This window comes from Phallusia mammillata, chromosome 4 (genome assembly GCF_965637545.1).
Source record: "Phallusia mammillata chromosome 4, kaPhaMamm4.hap1.1, whole genome shotgun sequence".
Taxonomy (NCBI): Eukaryota; Metazoa; Chordata; class Ascidiacea; order Phlebobranchia; family Ascidiidae; genus Phallusia; species Phallusia mammillata.
Window position 1 is genome coordinate 3,366,137 of NC_137255.1, and position 21,929 is coordinate 3,388,065.

Sequence of the window (21,929 nt, forward strand, 5' to 3'; positions counted from 1 at the left end):
GATTTTTTTACAAAAAGACTTTCGTGAAATCCTCAAACAAAATTATGGCGAAGAAACTATGGTCTAACTTTAACCTTTGAGAATTAGGCTACCACTTTTTTACTTCATGCTCCAAGAGCAATTAACATTTTTTCCATACTGTGCTGCTGCTAAATTGGCCCAAGCAAACAGTATATCTGGTAATGGTCAATATTTACACGGAAAACAGAGAACGAAGCTTCTATACACATGAGGATTAGGCCAACTTAACGGCATCACGGACTGCCAGGTCTGTTACGTGCCTGTGCAGCTTAAAAAAATATAAAACAACAAACGCATTTTTAATCAACGTATTTATTGTCAAACTGAGATGATTTAATGTGAAATTTTCCGGCACACAAACCCCAGACCCCATGTCAGGCACACAAACCCCAGACACTGGTTCTGCAAAGCCCATGTATGTTTATGCGTGCCGTTGACTGGTAGTCAACAAACCTTTCCAGAAAGCTCTTTTAATGACAGCGGTTCGGTTGATATTTGAAACAAAGCAATATTCGCATCGTGGACAAGTTAATTCTCAACTCACAAATAAATAAGCAAATTCACACAAACGCACCCACCATTGATTTAATAACACCAATATGGAATTATTATGTCAAGAAGGCATTTAATTTACCGAAACACGACACTGTTAACAATATTTTTAGAGTCAGTCAGAGTTTAAATACAGACACACTACGGTTTGACTTAAATCTCATGATTTTAGATGAGACTTGAATGAAACAAAAAAGCAGGATTCCATTTCTTCTCTGCTTTGCCACAATCAAGCAAGGTCAACTTGAGCGTCATGCTGCCACGTAGATTACGTCACCGCTCATGACGTCATCGACAGATTGCAGTTCTGAAATAAAAAGCTCAGTTTAACTGGCTTTTTATGCTGTATATGAGACTAGAGACAAAGTCTTACCTGAGTTCATATCACATGACTTTGACAGCTTCATTTTTTTACCCCGATGCCCGAATACAACTTCGCAAGTCTCCTGAAGTTCTTCCAGAGTCAGCTTGTTTGAGGCGCAAGGATTTTCGAGCAGTGCCGTTCCGACATTATCACCTGCACCTGTAATGGGGGACACAAACATCTTGCATCAATAGCTAAATTAGTATTCTTTTGTAGACTTTCACAAACTGTTATGTTATTTTTACTTTAACATGGGCATAAAACCATGGGACGTAAACAGTGGTGGGATTCAATTTTTTTGTCAGCCGGTTCTATTAAAAGTCATATTTTTCATCCGGTTCTGTTACAAAAGATCATACCAGTACCCAGTAATGCTAACCGGTTTGCTAATCTCACAAAATATCGTAAGACGGTTCTATAAAACCGGTGCGAACCGACTGAGCCCCACCACTGGATATAAATATAAAACACCACAAACAAATGGTTGGAAAACACGTAAGCTTCTAGTGATCTGGAAGCCAAGTTTCAAACCAACCTCTGCACTCTCCCTTAACCAACTGAAGGTTAACGTAGCCACATACAATGCCGCTAGGAGGCGGTGTTTGCGATGGCTTTGAGTTAAGATTTCTATTTGCTGCGCCCACGAGCACCGTAGCGCCATCAAGTGACATTGGATCGCTTTTCATGTCAATTGGAATTTCTGCGAAGAAATATATCAACAATTACCCCATACTCGTATTTCATGACAAACTTGTATACGACATATATAGAATGCCTGTAGAAAACTAGTTTTACATGCACTATAGCAAAACAACACATAATCGGAAGCCCCGAATAGAATCCAACGTTTCTAGCCTACATCTACCCGCTTGTAAATACTCCTGGTTGTCTTGCAGGAAAGGTTTTGAACAAATTTTAACGATCTTATGTCACCAGCTGCACTGATAACTTCTTGTAGGTCGAAACCGTGTGCATTGTCTGCAGGTTATTATTTATTGGCCTGATGCTTTTACATTAACAATCTCTGTTTTTCTAAATTATTAAATTATTTTGTCGGTTGCGGCTTGAATACCCAAGAAATAGGTTATGTCGTTTTGCATGACACACCTAGAAGCCAAATGGTTATCTTTTTTTGTATATTTTAAATGAAGTAAAATTGTTATTATATATGTTGCATGTTGGAGGAAAGAAGTTTTTGTGACAGCGCCCTAACCCTTGAAAGAGTTATTATTGTACTTTACGGACTACAGCCAATGAGTCACTGGGTTCTTACCCAGTTGTGCGAAGCCTTCTGGGTGGAAACATACTTAATCATTGGGGTAAGGAAATAATAGCAACGTTACAAATTAAAGCGGTTCTAAAAACTAGTTAATAACTTTAATGAGGTGACGACAATATAAAACGTAAAAAAAACATTGCTTTGAACTAAAAAAAGTAAGATTAATTTGTTTACCTTGATTGTCTCGAATCAGAGTCAAAATAACCTTTGATCCGTTTTGGTCCAATCCAAAAACACGTGACACAAACTGTTTGACATCATTTATGGTCCGCATGGTGGCGTGGTTGCGCGGATTTTCCAGTAGAACAGTGGCTGGGGGACCTAAAGATAAGTGCTGCTCTGAAACACGCAAACTATAATTGGCCATGTACTGTTCAAACCATTCATTTAACGCAGTGGTTCATAATCTTGCACTGTACGCTTACCACCGGACGACATTTTCTATCACTGCTTGTACGACTTAAACCCTGTTTGAATGGGTAGAGCAAGAGATAGGCCTATTTTTTTGACCAGGACTGCATATTTCTAAAACCGTTTAGGGTTAGCAATTCCAAAAAATGTTCACACGCACAAGTTTTGCCCAAAACCTGGGCTATTCACTTGGGGCAGTGAAGTTGCATTTAATGATCTGACATGAATTAGGTATAGCAGAAGACTACTCAGCAACCATCTCAAAAACTGAGGCGTACCCAACCACTGATTTAACAAGATGTATTTTAATGAAATGCACAAACAACGCAAGTTAACAATTTATTGCAACGTTTTAATTAAATGCTTTCATCATAAAATGGTTTTGGGTTTAATTGATTGATACGCATAAGTTCCCAAGCAGTATACGTTTTCATATCACCATTTTAAAGCTAACAATAATTGTATTCCCTAATTATTAATTTGATAAGAACTGTTACCCCATCATAACACATTATAACATAGTTGTGAATGTAAATGGATGTCGTCGATAATTGACACAAAATTAATGTTTAGGTTCAAGACTTTTTACCTTTTAATTTCACACAAAAGCGATAAAGTACGATTTTTTACTGCTTCATCGGGTCACGGAAAAGCGACTTACCAGAGTACAAACCATTCGAATGAAGTTGAACGTTGAAGTATTTGCAAACCGGGCCGTCGTTCAGGTTTGCTGATTCCACGTGACCTCGAACCAAAGTGATGTCAAGCTGGCTTTCCTTTAACTAAAAACAAATCATAAATTGTAAAAAAGGGTAAAACGAACCACAAACTTCACTGCTCGTCAACACTTACTTTGCTTAAAGCCTTAAAATATGAAATTGTGAACTCACAAACACAAAATGAATCTCCTGGATCATGTAACTATAATCTTTTAAAATTTATTTGAGGGACTATGGTTAACCTGTCAAAATTTGCTTAACCGAAACCAGGTACCCATCAGTCACGTGATCCTTTGAAACCTTTGAAAGGTCGAATAAATTCAGACAAATCAATCATATGTGACGTCACGCAAACTCGTAGGTCACGCTTTTGACGTAAGCACTTCAGGTTTGCCGCCAAGCATACAGTTGGGCTACCAATACAGAATAATATTGCTGCAGCTTGGGTTTTGAGGTTGGTTCAGACAGCTTAGGCGCCGAGTTTTACAAAAACGCGAGGTGGCGGACATAAAAATGACGCCACTTCATGTGACGTCACTAATGCATGCAACCACAAAAGCTCAAACTCCAACAAACTTCTAACAGAATGCAACATTTGTCAAAAATCATTAAAAAAAAAATTTGAAATATTATTTGTTTGGCACACTTCGCTGTAACGTTTATCATTGGTTAGCAACGTTCGAAAATGTTTCGTCACGTTGTTATTGCTTTGTATCCCTGAGATAACCATTTATTACATCACAATTGCATTTTGCCCAATAATGGCCAAACATCCACAGGCAACAATTGTGTGTTTGGTGTCATAAACAACGCACTAATTCAAACTGGTGGCAGTTTTAAGGCACGTTTTGTTGATTTTTCGCCAGCACTCTTGTTCAAAATATTTTTTTTCCTAATTTTCTTCAGATTGTACTATGTTTCGTAGGATACCGGTACAAACAAGCCAAAATATACACAGTGGCCGCCACCGTGCTTTAGAAACCCTAGGTGGAGGCGCCCCCGCCTACTCGGCGCCTATGTCAGACAGCGTTGACAGTTTGAAACAGTAATATCTTGTTTTATTGTTTTAATGCTTTTATTTTTTTCGATTCCAGGAACTGATGATGCCACATAGGCGAAATATATATTCCTTTATTTAAACCGACTGATTCTGTTTTACCAAGGATTTTATAGTCCATTGTTTTTACTGTAATATTGCTGCAGTTTATCTCAGTTAAGAAAGTTTAAAGTTACCTTCGCTATTTTAAGGTCACCTCGCTACTATTTAAAAACACACAACTTGTTCACATTTTTCCACCGTTTCAGAACAACAAAATTGTTTTTCATGACATTTACAAGTGTTGTCTTCAACGTAATCGTCACATAATGCTAGTTGTCAATGCTATTTCTTAGAAACACTCCAATTTTGTTTGTAAGCCAAATAAGAATTCAATTCCAAGACTGTGCTACCAAGAAAGATTTAAAAAACCACAATGCGTCATTGCACCATGGTTCAGTGGACACACCGAAAATTTCGCAAGATTGCTGTTGCGGCAGAAAACCACAAGAACTATCATATCTGAAAGAACTGCTATCTAGGGTTTCATGCGGTAGTTAAAGCGATTTAAACTCTTGTTTTCGTCGAAACAGCCACCGCATGTTGTTTTAAGGCCGGGGCAATTGTCTTGACAATTTTCAGTGATTCACTCGAATTCTGATTCCCAGATCAGTGGGAGATGTTTCCCAAGTTTTAATTGGGTTTGTAACGCCAGTTTGCCCTTTTACAAATCCCTGTTGGTATTAGCATACAGAGGAAGTATGTTATTCACACGGAGTCCATTAACCAACCTACAAATCAATCCTAAATTTTTGGAATTTATTGCGAAAACACGGGAGCAAAAGGGGGCAATTTTTTTGATTAAATATGTACAGTAAGGTTACCATGTCTGAGTAGGACAGTGGTTCTCAACTGGTGGTCCATGGACTTTTGTATCTCACTTCTTGAAAATTGGTGTTAAAGAAGTATGTTTTAAGCTTAAATGGTTGTTTCGTATGCGTACTTCAATCTTGCTCAAAAAATGTAATGGTCCATGATATTATTTTTGCTTGGCCGGTGGTCCATGGCCCGAAACGAGTTGAGAACCACTGGAGTAGGAAGTTACGGAAAGTTTAAATGCATATTTTTGGCGTTACCAATTCATCTTGCAATAAGCAAACAAACGTATATTTGTTTTATAAGAAGCTACAATAATAAAAACACTTCACAAATTTAGCATGATTGGACATATATTCTGGCGAACCAGTCTTTGTAATGAAGCTTAGTTAAGATGCAAAAAATCCGGAGATTAGGTGCGTTTTTACATGTGACATTGAAATTTAGGATATATGCAAAAATCACGGATTCATGTTTAATATATAATTATTAGTACATTCACCGTACTTTACGCAATGCCCACCATTCCCCTTTCCTTTGAAATCATGAAATACGTCAGCCTACTTCTGTAGTATATACATGTAAACTTTAAGTAGCCACTCTAAATATTAAAAAAATAATATTCAGCCAGCACCAAAACGTTACAATAAAGTGATCTACAACATATGGATCACACACTTGAGCAAGCGATCGCAGGTCCATGCAGTTTTTCTGTATTTTAAAATTTAACTGACTTGAAATACACGTTTCTGTAGTTGAATAAAAATACCGAACTAAAGGTATAGTGAAGGATTTGAGTATTAAATGAAAACCAAACACCAGTTGGTAAACCAAAAAAACAAACAAGCGAACTTTATCTCTAAACTTAGTTTGTTGCGCAACATATACCATGGGAAATGATGAGGTAAAAAAACTTACTTGGATTAAATTACCGTGTCGAGTTCTATGAAATTAGTTATCAGCAAAACCAAAATCCTACCAAAGGAACGGTTAACAACATCAATCAACGACAGTATTTAGACACTTTTATTCGTAATACGAGACACACGCATACTTTTAGCATTGGTTTCAAGCCGAAATTCTTCGAAACTATTAGTAGTTTATACTCAGGATACACAACTTAAAGCTTAAAACGGTTTAAAGTATATGATTCAACAGCGCTTTGGTATTTGGCCGATGTATTTGCGCCTTTAGGTAAAAAATAAACATTTGCTGACTGTAGGGTTACCAGATCTGAGTTGGCCAAATTTCGGATAATTTCAATACATATTTATCTCGAAACCAATTGGCGCCATATTGGGTTCCATAGAATCGTTCATCAAAAAACGCATAGATAACAGCAAACCGCTTTGAAGCATCTTAGTTCGTTGCAGTGTTGTAAACGTTCCCGAACCCGACCTGAACCCGAAAGTACAAGCTCGAAACCCGACCCGAAACCTTATCGTTTTTTTTTTACCAAGACACCAAACACATAGACAATTGGTCTTGAACAAGGCGTCTTAGGGCTGTTTGACATTAGGTCAGGTCCAGCTACTGGCTACTTAGCTGGCTAAATTTATTCAAAAAAATAAAAATAAAATACTGACACAGAGTGTAAAGCCCGGCCCGAATCAAGCCCGTTTTTTTTTTAGAAAAAAAAACAATTTAATTTTTTTTAATTGTAAAGTCCGAACCTTGCCGATTTACAACTTTGGTTCGCCGAAATAAGGAAGAAACAAAGAAGCCAAAACTGCCACTTCTTGAGATTTTCCTCAAGATCTTGAGATTTTAGTCGTGAGGATTTTGGGAAAAATCTTTGAAACCTTGCAATTTTTGATATGTTACGTTGAATAAGCCTTAATTTCACTTATTAATATTGCTGCCAACAAAAACCATCTTCAACTGTAGTAAACCAAGCCTGTACTGGGCTTTAGGGCAATTAACTCAATTATATTATTTTGGGATTTTTGTTCAAATCTGGGGATTTTTCGTAAGAAAACCTTGTGATATCTTAAAATTCTCAGTGTCAGCCCTGCAGGCAGCCGGTTTTCATTTTAGCGTGATATGGAATTTTCTGCCACTTGGAGAACTTGCGAAATATTGGTACAAAAGGTGCCGAGTATAAAGTTAGGTCCGAATCAAGCTCTTTTTGTTCAAAATAAAGCCTGACGTCGGCCAGAAAAGTCTCGTCCAACTTTTTCTGACACAAACTTTAGCAAGAAAATAAACTACAAAAAACGATTTATAGTAAAAAAACGACTTCGGGATGACTACAGTACCAGTGTGAAGATTTATGGCTTATAAACAAATTCAGTGTTTTGTGTGCTAAAAAGGCCCACCGTTTCTTAATGTTTCAAGTGCTGAAATACTTTTGCCAAAAGCACGGAAAGTTCTTTTGTATGTTGTGAGATGTAAACTCAACTTCCATCGATTTTTAAGTCGGACTCGAGCAACCTATATTTGCTCAACAGTGTCCAGAAAGCAAACAGACACAAAAAAACGCAAACGCTTGGAAATCAAATATCATTTTACTGAAACGCAAGGTTGTACACTTCCCAAAAGTGGGGGCTAATCGTCAACCCCTCTTAACCCAGCTAAGTAGCATCTTCCGGGGGTCAAAGAGAATCAAAACGGGGTTAAAACAACGCAAAGGAAAAGTGCACAGATAGGGGTGAAGAGAAGCAGCCCCATGTGGGGTTGAATTACTTGGTCGGATTTCCCCTGAAGTGGGTGGCGAGGGGTTAGGGGGCTTTGTGGGGCCAGGAAGTGCGACATTTAGATCAGTGCGCATGCGCAGGAAACGTCAACGCTGGATTTCTAAAGGACTTGTTAATTTTCGGTGGAATTGAATTCTGGAATTCAGCCTCTTGTTTTGTAAAGGAAGTACAGTACGTAAACAGTGGATGAATTATTGGGGCTTGGAGTCTAACGTGGGTATCTTACACAAGGACCTGGGGTCTGGTGTGGGTGAATATTGGGGTTTGTTTTATAACGCGTCGTATGATGTACAGAATTGACATCAAGCGTTTAATTACATAAACATTCTATCCAGGTGTTTTATTGAATTGTTAACATCTGTATGACAAATAGTCGGATCCTGTGTGTACAAATTTGCAACATACATGACAACTCGTAATAGAATGAAATCATTTTCCCGCTTTTTAGTTCGTTTTAAGCAAAGATTGTTAGTTTATAGGCAAACGGAGTACAAAATTGCCTCGATAGCAACAAACATTTAAAACGAAAACAAAAATTCCAGACTAAATTCTCAGTGTTTAGTCTCGAAAACTGATATAAACAGGAAATAAAAGCGCCGGAATGGCGACCTAATAAAACACGTCATGGCACCTGGCTATGACGTCAGTAGGGTTTTACGTCACAAAACCAAGTAACCAGGAGTGGCGACGTGCAGATAACGCTTGATGAGAGATGAATGGTAAACTGAAGCCAGCGTTCACTTAATTTGTAATCTGAACTCAGTCGGCGCCTATTAACAATAAATTCCTAAGTTTCTTGGTTTTATTCTAAACCACGACCGTGCCGAATTACGATGGGTCAAAATGCAACATTCCCAAAGGTATGAAAGACTACAAAATGTCTCGCTCAAATTAAAGCACCTTTGGCTTCTTTCGCACTGTTGATTCATATATGTTTTAAAACAAAACATTACTTGGTCAAATTTTATGACTTCCTGTTGCATTAAGCCTATTAATATTTGGCAACGCCTTGCACAAGAACAACTACGTCATGTACCATTACGTCACACCAGAACATATACGTGACTAGCTTGTCCAGTGACGTCACACACGACGGATAAATCCAGCCCTATTCAACAAGTTCGCAAATAGAGATATTTGACAACAAATGCATACTTAAGAAGATTAGGTTAAAACTTTTACGGCATTTTAAAACTGTTGGTTTTTGGCACTTCCTTAAAACACACGAAACCACTGGTTCACTACATTATGAAGCGAGTGGCAAAAGCCTACGACACCCGGTATTCCCAGGCGGTCACCCATCCAAGTACTGACCGGGCCCGACGTTGCTTAACTTCCCAGATCGGACGAGATGGGGTGTTCTCAACGTGGTATGGTCGTAGGCAATAGTTGCCGCCAAATAGTGCGTTATAAAGTTAAATACGTTGGAATAAACCCCAAAACGTTACTCAAGCGACAGAAGAAACTACGCAAATTGTTCACATTTTGCTGAGAACCCTTTTCAACTCAGGCTCATTGACTATTTACAAAGGAACTTCCGTCCCAGTTTTTGCTTGAGCGTTTATCCTTTAATCGTCGTGCAAAATTTCATTTACTTTTAACTCATGAAGGCAGCGAAACAGATCGAAAGCTTTGCACCTCGCGCACATCAAAGGATCAATTGACCCATTCTTATGTGCATTGGGGGGTAATGAAGGGGCGAACAGGGGCAAAGGGGTGGCGAGTGCGGCGCAGTTAAGGTGTCAAATGACCGAAATCAAACGACCTGCCTTGTCATAGAAACAGAGATTGTGCGCGCTCAGGCAGATAACACGTGGCGGTCGAAACCCGTTGTGATTAATGGGTCTCTTGCGTGGGGTCCGACCTGAATGTTTGCTAGTTTCTCTTGATAAACAAACTTCAGTACCGCCGCATAATTTTTCTGCAAATTAGTGTCATTTTTTATGCATAATAGCGAAATGCGAACGTGTGACAATATTAGACAACCTCAATTTAATCTAGGGCTTTTTACCAAAAGCAACTGCATACAAAGATTAAATGTTTAAGTATTTTATTTTCTAGATTAGTATTTGTAAGTGCCGCTAAGGAGCCTAAAAGATCCAAAAACCACTGATGTAATAATTGAATATATAAATCAAATCCTAGGTATTCAATCGACAACCCTTTTTAATAAACTTGATTTAAAAAATCCGGACAAATTAGGCCATCCTGCAGAATGACGTCACTGGTAAAAGCGTGACGTAACAATCGCCTTCGCTGTTGCTACCACGACGTCAAAACCACTGAAGCGCTTACGTTATTGATACCACCTACGTTGAGATTCGCAAATCGCCGCTTGAAGCGCAACTTTAGCAGCACCCGCGGTTCATACCTGCGTTGATTCGGCTATGATGACGTCAGAGCTTAGAACCGGGTATGGTTTGAATGGTGACCTGGTGGTAGCACTTATGTAGTCGGCGTGTTTTATTGCAACGCTCTTGAGGTAACCGTCTGACCCAGTTGCGTTGTAATAGACAGTGACGTCATCAGTTGGAACAAGTTTGGCCTGCAGAGGAAAACTAAACTTGAATAAAACAAAGTAAAAATTTGATTGAAGTGTTTTAATTGCATTTTGCACCGTTTGATTAATTAAGGCTTTGTTAGTGGACAAAACGACATTATTTATTTCAAATCTTAACGTAATGATCGCATCAAACATGGCTTACATTACATAGCTGGAAAAATTGTAAACGAAAAGAAAAAAGCTGTAAAAAAGTATGTGCAAGGCTGTTTAATTTTCAAGTACCGCCAGGAAAAACTGCAAACCAGTCAACTTTGATTGTAGAAATGGGCTTTCTACAACACACATAAAAAAACAAAAACATTGATTCGGCATAACCCAGGGGTGGGCAAACTACGGCCCGCGGCCCGCCAAATGTTTCCGAGTAACGCTGAATAGTACTATGAGCACAGGCGCAGAGTTTTAAAAATACCGGGGGTGCGACTTGCCGATACCAATGCCATATGCAGTATCTGTACCCGTTCGATACTTTGGAACTAAACACAGATTCTTTTCATATGCTTTATCCTGTTGTTTCTGCCACGTTATTATGCAAATCGTCACTTGACACAATTTCTTCGTTCGATAAAAGTAAAAGCGATTCACGTTTTCAAAAACAGCCCACTTTGCACAGTTGACGCCCAAACTTTGGTCACTTTGGATCATGTTTAGGTCGTTGCAGTACTTTTTGTTTAATGTTGGCACTCGGACTTTATTAACAAAAAACGTGGTTCAGCCTTTGTTGCAACAAACGCTTGTTTTTTTGAAACAATTACAATTGTAGCGTTTCAGCCAATGTTTGTACAGTCATGAACAAACGTATTTGGATAAAGCTGAAAATATACTATGTAATAATTTTGCGCAGGTGTGCACAACCTGCGGCCGCAATCTATTTTGCTAAATATTTTGATTTTTAAACTGCTAAAACAGATTTCGTGGGACTGGAAAAAAGATTAGCAGTCTAGTAACCATATGTGCCAGGCTTTTTATCCGCTTATTATGTGCAAACAATGCGAAAAAACAGGCACTGCAATCGTCACAATCCAGTTTATGACGTCATAAACAGTTAGCTCCGTTCAGCTAAATTTATGCACAAGTTAGAAATTGTTAATCAGAGCATTTTAGGCGACTTTAAATGGTATATATATGATACAAACCTTATTCTTTGCATCAGTTGTTTTAAAACAAAACAACAAGCAAGCAATTGGCGGTCGTTGGTGAAATACTATGCGGCTCGGTAAGATTATAAACTTTTGAATGCGGCCCTTGCACTGAAAAGTTCGCCCACCCCTGGCATAACCCTTAAATAGGACCAGAGTGAAGCTGGTCAGCAATCGCAATTGCGCTAGAACTAAAAAAGATACGATGCTGAAATTCTGACACAATATTCTACGCTTTTAAAGCTTTTCAGCGCACAAACTTTCGAAAAAAAATATTTTTAGGTGTGGTGTATTATAAAAAAACAACATAGGTTCAAATGCTTTATAGTCAAACAAATGATAAACCCAGAGAATTCACAAGAAATAAACATGTTTGCTACCAAATATTTAGCGTATTTATGTGTTTTTGTCCAATATTGAGGAAAACGTACCTAAATGCCGAGGAACTGGAAATATACATAGTATCCCCGCCTTATACCGTAGTTAAAAGCTCATAACGAAAATTTGCACTCCATGTAGCTCATATCAACCTACCACGGTGCCGCGCAAGAACTAACATGCAAGAAATCACGTGCAGGTACGTGACCTGTCAATCCAACGCGTCAATGACGTCGCTTTGTACGCTTAAGAGCGCATAAGCCGAAGACGTATTGGCAAGTTTAAGTAGGATATCTTGCTGTGGTTAGACGGGTACTGAATTGGGCTCGTACTGCTTGCGCAAAATGTGGTTTAAACCATTGACAACTGTACTTGTAAGGCATTGGTCCTGTACATCGCGGGTTCATGCATTCGCAAGAGCACGTACAATGATACACGTAGACCGGTTTCTGGACGTTTCGTTTGCTAACTGAATTTTGTACCAAGTGTAACGCTATTTCCTTAATGCTTACTTGCCCAAGTAAGGATAATTTTATTCATTTGTTAATTTTAACTAGAAGGGTATTCTTTCATTTCCAGGAAGATTTAACTTTATTTTTACCTTATGTTTAGCAATTTCCAGCAATACATTTTCCGCTTTGAATAGGTCAAAAAGGTTTTCTTTTGTTAGCAAATAATTTTCATTTGTCAATTCTGTCAAGCAATTTCCAAAACTAATCTCCCTGGGTAGGTTATATATTTTTCCGCTTTATATAGTTTACAAAGGTATTCTTTTGTACCAAACAATTATACAATTTCAGAAAAGTGAAATTTATTTCCTAATTGTGTTTTTTGATGTTCATGGGTGTATATATGTTTCTGTTAAAGAGTTGATTTAAATTTTAGTTAAACCAGCAAAGTTTGCCAAAACCATTTTTCTGTCGAGCTTTGTCCAAATGACTGAAGGCACTGTATACATCCAAGGTTTTGTGTCTACGGATCTTAACTTACATTCGAAAAAGGCTGTAAAGTAATGATGTACCAAATTTGCGGTTTCTTAAAACCCACATAACTCAGAGAGTGCTTATCATTTATTGGCTCGATGCTTTTGCATTGACACTGTGGCACAGACCTAATAGGTCGAAACAGAGTGCACTGTCTGCAACTTATCAAGTAATTACAACTATTTTGATGTTGTTTGCCTGGTAGAAAAACTTACGTTTTTATGTCAAGCGCGTACCGTATGACTTTCTCGTACCTAACGGTATCGGGCGAAACGAAATTACGCCGATTCAGTGTATTTATACTGAAAGCTCATTGGTAATTGGCCTTACAATTAAATGCAACTTGGTAGAATGAGTCTATTTGTGTTCACCTTCTTTCTTAGCTTCTGAATGCGGTTGACAATTTCTCTTGCCACTCCCTCATCTCGCATAGCTTGATTTGGGTCCACATCCAATAGAACCAGAACGTCGTTGTCAGATTGTGCCGAATATCTAAACAACATATGGTCGCAAAGAATTAGGGTTAAATTGGTGAAGTGATCGCCCTTGGTGTGAAATATCCAAACTAATGGGAAACACATAACCATACTTCATTTATTTGCCAACTACGCTGAACGTCGGTTATTAGATCTTCGCCTAATTTGGACAAAACTTGTGGAACAAATGATTTGTAATGTGGTAAGGTTTGAACTAATCGACAACCGCTAATTCGGACAAGTTTTTGGGTTCAAACGGTTCCGGATTTTACTTTATGCGAAACCATTTTAACTGTATATGGAAGCACGGTTTCAACCAAATATATTCTATTTTTTGCCTTGTGGACAACCAATCTATTTATTCTGTCAGGTATTCGACACAAAAAGCGTTTTCGTAGCGGTTTTTAGTGTGGTATTCTGGTTTCGCATGATTTCTGTCACCAGCAAAATAAACTCGACTGAACTCGATGACGTAAAAGGATCTGTTACGTCATCAACGACATTGTCTTAGGTGGCAGGGTTATCTAAGGATTTGCTCTTTAAAAAGCAAACAGGCTCATTGATTCACAAAAAAACATGGCCGATATAAATGTTTTGCAAATATTACTCAACGTGACGGGGTGACAACAAACAGAACTAATGAGAATTTACTTAAAACCATCATAACAATTTCTTTGCCGAAACCAGTTTGCGGTGGGCGCAGATTTAAAACTGTTCATTACTTTGTGCCAATAATGAAAAACTACAATATTTTCGGCGCAAAATGTCGATTATTGAAAAAAAAATTGGCTAATTGGCTTTAAAACCGAAATATAGTCCTTCGATCAATTGTTAGGAACTGTATCTGTACTCTTTTTTTGGTTAGTATTGCCACCTAAAATACTTTTATAGATAACATCGCCATTTTAAAACTATAATACAGTAAAACCAACGGATGATAAAATCCTTGGTAAAACAGAATCAGTAGGTATAGTGAAAAAAAAAAAAGTGATCGTCAGTTTAAGCCATGCTGTTGATGGTTTTGATCTATTACTAAAGTTGCCATTTTGATCATTTTAAAACTAACATATTTAGTTGCAATCAATTTCTTAAATGTACACGATTTATTTTCCACTTTTTTACAAACTCTCTTATGAATTTCTTTCCATTTGTTGTGTAAGCATTCATAAGTCACCAGTAACTGCGGGAACTACAAAAATAACATCTTACTTTGAGATTTCATCGGAATACAAAATGACCCGGAGGTCACCGCTGGTCAGTTTATGTCCAAGGATCTCAATTTCGCCCTTTCTTAGAAATTCCTCCACTTGGTCATTGTTCAGTTTCTTGATTTCAGCTGTCACTTTTTTAAAGTCGCCTGAAATGATTTTTGTTACATTACATTACTGAACATGATCTCTTGCATTTTTTAAATCTTTTAGTGGCCGTAAAATTAACTTGTTAATTGTTATTTTTAAAAAGTCAATTGCAAAATTATTCGTAGAGTCGCTATTGATAATTCTGTAAACTTATTTTTCTTAAAATTTAGTATGAAATAAAGGCTAATTTGTGAAATCACTTTTTTCCTAACTTGGTTTCACCTTTTAGCAAGAGGTAACATAAAAACAACATAATTAATCATAACTTAGTACACCAGACCTAATCACGAAGTTATACCGAATCAGACGGTCACCAAGCAGAAATGCTTTTGTTTAAAGAAACTCCATGTTACCCACAAAATATTTAACCTACATTTTATAGATCAATTAAAACCCATTGCTTAATTCTTAAAAATCCATCTTCATTTGAAAATGAAACCTTGACATTGCATAAAAAGTTGCAAACCCATGTCAAGATTGCATCACCATGTTCATATTTCAGGTTGTCTTACATTTTTCACCACCCAAGTAGAGGCACTTGTTTCGCATTTTTGTCTAGTGAGTGTCGTCAAAGGCTTAGTAGGTAACCAGTCCACGGCCTACACCACAATAAGTTTATAATGAGTCACACAGCACCAAGTACCACAGCGGAACGTGCCAGTACCCAAAACAGGCGATTACAGTTTCTGACTGTTTGCGATACAAAGCATAAGCAGTCGCCCGTGGTGTTAAATTCACAATTCCCTTTAGACTGTCTGGATTAGAGAGAGGCTTTGTTGGTCAAAGGTCAACCAGTCAACCAGACCGTTGCTAAGGGCGGGTTGAGTCGTGATCATCAATGTGTAAAAATGAAACTATTTCCTAACAGCTGAATATCTGATCTTTGAACTGTAAACAAAACCTTTAACGGTGTGAAACAATGCGTTACTAACTATGTAAAGGCGATTAAGATTGGTTAAAAAAGACGATAAAGATAGGTGAAACTGTAACCAAGCACTGTGGAATTTGATCCCTTCTTTTTCGAATTAAGTTAGTAACGCATTGTTTTTTCGAATCAAAACCCATTACATGGCGTCATAGTAGTCATATCGTCGTCAAGTTATGTTGCACCAACGAAAAATATATTTTCGAAAGACAAAACGATGATAATTTCAAAAAAACTTCGTTTCCAGTGGGAACGACACAATTGAATACCTTTCAGTCGTTTTCCGAGGACCATATGATCAGGTTCTGCCCGTAACTGGACACCATACTTGTCTTTGTCCGATGAAAACGTCACAGTTCGCACGTTCAGCTCCTCTGTGACGTAACGTTGCAGCCGAGTGACGTCATCCAGGTATTTTTGCGACTTGTGGATGACCACAAGCTCAGGAAGGGGATACTGCAAAAAGACCAAGTGTTTTTACCAAGCAAAATGGGATTTTCTCGAGGTGAAATAAAGCAACCACTAATATGTAAAGGTATATTTGGTTTTGTAAGCTGAAAATATAAAGTGTCATTCAAATTTCGCTAAAACGCTGAACCCAGGGAAAGCAGAATTTACTTGGAAAACAACAAGTTTGCAAAATGGGTTCGAATGCAAAAACAAGTGCTTCTGATTTCGACTGTTTAGATTGAGATAAGGGTTTTAAATGATAAATATTACTTAACGTAAACCAACCCATTATTATTTAGTAATAACATGACAGAACTTAAGCTTACAAAACCGAAACGTGTATTTTACTCGAAAAAAAGCCACAGACAACAATTCAAATTTAACGTTTAAGAGGCCTATGGGTAAACCGCTGGGCCTGGGATCAAACATAGGAAGAATCAAATTTGGATTAATAACTTACAGGTGTAAACATTTAAATAAGTTTGAAGCACACTTTTTTACTAAACCAGTGGTTCTCAACTGGTGGTCCATAATGACTTTTTTGGTGGTACACAGGTCGTCCACTGAAGTTGGTTATAAACTGGAGAAGATTGTATAATAACACTGGAAGAAGGTCGAAGAATTTTGTTTTAAGCCAAAATGTTTGTTGTGTATGCTTACATCAATCTCATTAAAAAAAGGAATGGTCCATGATATTAGTTTAAATGCGCCGGTGGTCCATGGCCTAATTCGAGTTGAGAACCACTGTACTAAACGCTTGAAAAAATTGAGTTACACACACACAAAAAGAAAATACACACAAAAAAACAATGTGTTCACTTCAGGGACCCATAATAAAACCTTGACATAAAGATTACACATTAAAATTCAAAATATCACGCCTGTTTTAGTGTTTATGGAGATTTGTCGTTTATGAGCCAAGAATATTTATTACCTTGGTCGGCATTGTATTTCTGTCTCTGATAACCCTGCCCAGTTCAATGACAGTTTGCATTCTGTTCACAGCCTCTTCTATTCCTTCGTCGATCAGAGAATCCCTAAAAATTTGAACTTGTTTATTTTTGCTGTTGTACGACACACATCGTAGATAAGGCTGAATCAACCATTAGACCAGTGCATTTTAACCGGGGAACGAAACGCCACGCAGTAACGTAGTTTTAATGCACAGTAACATACTTTGTACAAAAACAAACAAACAATATAGAGCACGAACTTGGCCGAATGGTCCAGCGCGCCTGACCCATATACAGACATAAAAAAACCAATCGTTTTTTAAAATATTTTTGAAGATATTAAAGTGCTTTTAGGGAGGGGTAAGAGTCTGTAATCAAATTACCATTATAATCCGGTATGAAATACCCTTTTTTTGGGATATTTTGTCACATACGGTGTTTGGTACCAAGCCTATACTCAACCACTGGTCGTGGCACCAAACACTTTCTTCGGTTGGGTCGCCCATTACATTACCGGCACTTAGCACCAAGCCTTTCGACAACTTAGTACCGCACTTTGTTTCATGTTCATTTGCTGTTTTCGAAAGAAATTACTTGCAGAAAAAAGTTAATACTTAACCATGTGAAATTGAACCGCTTAAGGTTTTGAAAAAATGGTCTTACAGAAACGCTAGTTGGGTCGCTTTAACAAAAGTTGAGAAGCAATTAGGCACCGACGGAAAATGGCCACCACAGTAACTTTTTATCGCCGAGTTAGTATACTGGGTCTGACTTCAATCAAACAGATTTTCTTGTTGAAAACGACAAGTTAAGCTTCAAAAATTGAGACATCGGCCCAACTTTTCTCACTTTAAATCCCGTAAAATGCGTTGTTCAAAAGTTCTAAGAACAAATTTTAAAAACAAAAGACAAAAATAACAACCTTTTTATGATTGCAAATGTGTATGCACGTACCAAGTGATACTGTTTTCTATGAAATCAAATAGAAATCTTAGTTTGGATGTAAACAACCTTAGAACGCGAGTTACATAAGCATATTTGTGGGCGCAAAGTTGAAAAAAAATGAAAAATAACTGTGGCCCAGTCGGTGCTAGAATTCAAAGAAACACAACTAATTCCACTTTAACTTGTTGCATTACTTTTACTTGTGCCGGATTTTGTGGCCATAAGTGTCAATTTTTCACATCCAACTTCAACTAAACCGAGAAGCACTAGGAAAAAAAGCCAGCTGCGTTCTGCAAACTCCAAATGTCTAATGCCACCTAATTTGCATGTTTTGCTTTCCACTTAAGTATAGTTAATCTTTAATGCCCTACAATTGATACTTATGATAGAGTTTCATAGAGGGGAACATATACATCAAAAGCATAAATACTTTGGAACACTGTGCACGGATCTGTTCATAAGTTTAATGAGGAATATAACGGACCAAATAGGCATACAAAGTGATATGCTTTATTATTTTAACGTTTCGGCAAATGCTCATGCCATTATTAGTGATATAAGGGGCCACATCAGTTACACCCGTTTATAACCACTTGAGTCACATAAAAGATTTGGTAAAAAGGTGCGAATAAGAAAGCATGTCGCTTTGAAAGTATATTTAAGCATATTTTTCTTATTTTGCATAAATATGGTGAGTGAAAACAATAAGGCCGTTCATTAAGTCCGAAAAGGTCAAGAAAGTAACTCAAGGGCCAGTCCGCTCTTCACTCTGTCCTCACAGAAAACATTTTTGCGGTTTAGAATTCATGGGAACAATGGATAGTTCTCATAATCATGACCAAATGCAAAAGGTCACCGAAGTCATGTTCATCAGTTTGTCGTATCTCGGACTTACAAATTAAGAAGTTTATGAGTGGTTGGATTGAAAACAAGCATAAAGGACAAGGTTGCCAACTAAATGTCATGTATTGACGATGTTGGACATTAAGCTGGGTCAGATACAGGTACAGAAATTGTGTCCTCCAAAACGGCATTTTACATTCATTTCGAAGCATAAAACCAATTATAATGAAAAAAAGCCGTTTTAAAGGCTGGATTTGGTAAACAATTGCAGATAGATGACAAAACAAACTTTAGTAATAAAGTAAACAAAATTGGAAAACTAACTTTAGTATAAACACATTAGTATATTAATTAACAATGGAAGATATTCAATGGCTTCTGACAGCTACGAGTTAGCTTTTATGTGTTTGTGTGTGTTCTGTTCGACATGCAATCGACAATCTTTAGTAAACTGCGGATTATACCACAGTTCACCGGATTAGAGTCGCAAATTTGACTGGGATCAACAGCTTAACGTAAACGGCCAATTTCGATTTGGCACAGGTAATTGCAAGACTTGAGCGACAATCGAGAAATAAGGCATGCGCACTTGGGAAAAAATACACAACGTCCACCAGTAATTCTGTGAATTTTTTTATTCTTAAGCATATTTACGTTTTTGTGGTGCAATACAGCATCCCCCAAAACATCCAAAAAATAATAATCATTAAATTTTTTTGGTAATTACGCAAGTTAGCCCCAAAGTTACGTCACAGGTCATGACGTCATAAAAGGAAAGAAACGCTTTTCAATTTACTCAAAAAAGTAGCTTTTAAATTTACCGGGTCGGTAAAGGTAACAAAAGTGTACAATAAAGAAAACTTACAGGGTATCTGGCAGCAGTAAGAAATGAACACTTGCCGAGTCAGCACCTTGTAGATCGGGCATAATTTTCCTCAGGTTCTGGTACATGTGCTCTGTCAGAAACGGAATAAAAGGACTCTGTGCATGAAAGTAAACAAGTTTAGTAGTACCAAGATCGATAGTCCGATCTTTAAGTTAGATCACATTGTCGTTTTTTAAATTAATCATACCATTTTGGCTAGTAACATGGTCATTTTTCTGCGACTTTGGAATGTATAAAGTATAAAGCAAATTCGGAATAGCAGTCTTTCCGAAGTAATTTTAAACCCAAGTTCAAAAATAACATAAAAATATCAGCAATCCGTGTTCAGCAATTAAGTTCTAACTTCTTAAAGTAACTATCAGGCAGTGGTTCCGAACCGGGAAGGAATTTAAAAACTTGAGAGGAATTTGCTTTAATTTTTACATGTGGTTTGTAAATAGACACTTAAGCTTTCGGAATATAACCTGTGAAGTTGATAAAAGGCCAAATTTTAGATAATTTTTCTATAGTTTAGCATCTACTATGTAGTGTGTTAGGAAGGAATGCAAATGATTTGAGATTTAGGTGAGGATTTCGTCGAAACACCACTGCTTCGGGGTGTAAATTGACCTCTAGTCAATTTGTATACCACAGAGAATTAACGCAAAGCATAAGATTTTTATTATATCATGAACAAGAAAAACGGGCAATTTGCTTAAGCACGCAAAAGGGAGCGGTTTCAAAATCGACCAAGCTACGAGACAATTGGCTTTTACAAATTGGTCAAATTAATTAAAAACTCATGTTTCAATTGAACGCTATTAACCTTTGCGACACGACATGCAGCAACAATCGAAACGTATGGGGACTAATTGTTCCATTGTTACGTAAGTAAATTTGTTATTTTTTCAATAGGTGCAATTAGGGAAGGGCAGTGCTTTGTCAAGCCATTCATTTGTCGTAGTGCTTTGTAACAATTAGATGCGTTGTTAATTGCTAAGTTAGGATTAAATATGGTTGCCAATATTACATAACTTCCGTAATTACTTTACACTTTTTTAATAAGCTAGATACTGTACTAAATAATACTAAGTTAGTTTCATAAAAATTTAAAAGAAGCTTAAATTAAAAAATAGAATTAAAAAAAAAAATTTAATACGTTTCAAGTTTAATTAAATAACATATTAACAAATATAAAAATATTCTGTTTCAAAATTATTTTCCTCATTTGAATGGAAAAGTATCCAAAAAACCTTTACGCATCAGCAAATCAGAAAGCAACATATTGCTTTTTAAAAAAAATCATATTTAAAAAAGTATTAATTAGCATGATATTTATTTAAGACCTCATATGTTCCCGATAGTTTTATTTCCCGCTGTAAGCTTTAGGATTACCATGTTGTTTGCCGGTTGAGTCCGACATATAATAAGTCGCGTATTATACAGGTTTTTACCCCTCTACCTTTTGCGCAGCCCGTAATTTGAAAGGTCATGTCGATTTTTTTCAGACCGCCCTGCATTTTGAAACAAATTGAGTTCAATTTTTCTTTTGCATGTATTACTATACATTACTATATTACATGTATATTTCTTATGTTAACATCACCACGCCATGCTTATAATCGCGGGCGCTTACATTTTAACACCTCAACATTTCCAATCGAGTAAATACGGTACATTTGAAAACTGAAACAAAAGGAAAGCATCTCACCATTACTCTTGTCATTGTCAAAATGACACTGAACAGAGACTGCAAAGCATTTTGACAATCTTCAATTCCAAAATCGCCCTAAAATATAAAAAAAAACTAATTATTTTTAGACAAACTCAAATAAAAAATAAAAATAGTAAAAAATAAGACATTTTTAAATAAAATGAAATTATTTGATCACGTTTGAAAAATAAAAGAAAAAGACTAATTTGTTTTGAACAAGCTGTCCTTACAAATAAATAAATATAGTAAACAAAAAATAAGGAATTTTTTAATACAATTAAATTTTGTGATCACAATTAAAAACATAAACGAAAATCTAACTATTTTCGGACAAGCTGTCCTCGTAAAAAAATAAGGCATTTTTTGATAAAATTAAATTTTGTGAT

General features: G+C 36.9%; 1 protein-coding gene and 1 non-coding gene across 2 annotated transcripts in view; both read right to left on the reverse strand.

Annotated features, from left to right (window-relative positions):
• Positions 1 to 475: 475 nt before the first annotated feature.
• LOC145222302 (isoleucine--tRNA ligase, cytoplasmic-like) overlaps positions 476 to 21,929 on the reverse strand; it is a 61,527-nt gene continuing 40,073 nt past the window's right edge. The window contains exons 17-28 of the mRNA XM_080088401.1: positions 21,541 to 21,618; positions 19,830 to 19,945; positions 17,158 to 17,260; positions 16,043 to 16,229; positions 14,700 to 14,847; positions 13,386 to 13,506; positions 10,326 to 10,499; positions 3,289 to 3,409; positions 2,391 to 2,537; positions 1,473 to 1,637; positions 947 to 1,096; positions 476 to 880 (exon numbers count right to left, since the gene is read on the reverse strand). Of these exons, the coding sequence (XP_079944527.1) occupies positions 825 to 880; positions 947 to 1,096; positions 1,473 to 1,637; positions 2,391 to 2,537; positions 3,289 to 3,409; positions 10,326 to 10,499; positions 13,386 to 13,506; positions 14,700 to 14,847; positions 16,043 to 16,229; positions 17,158 to 17,260; positions 19,830 to 19,945; positions 21,541 to 21,618 (1,566 nt within the window). The 3' untranslated portion in view covers positions 476 to 824. The remainder of the gene's footprint in view (positions 881 to 946; positions 1,097 to 1,472; positions 1,638 to 2,390; positions 2,538 to 3,288; positions 3,410 to 10,325; positions 10,500 to 13,385; positions 13,507 to 14,699; positions 14,848 to 16,042; positions 16,230 to 17,157; positions 17,261 to 19,829; positions 19,946 to 21,540; positions 21,619 to 21,929) is intronic.
• LOC145225497 (5S ribosomal RNA) lies at positions 9,220 to 9,338 on the reverse strand. The gene has a single exon (XR_013859898.1). It is a non-coding gene; the product is annotated as a 5S ribosomal RNA (ribosomal RNA).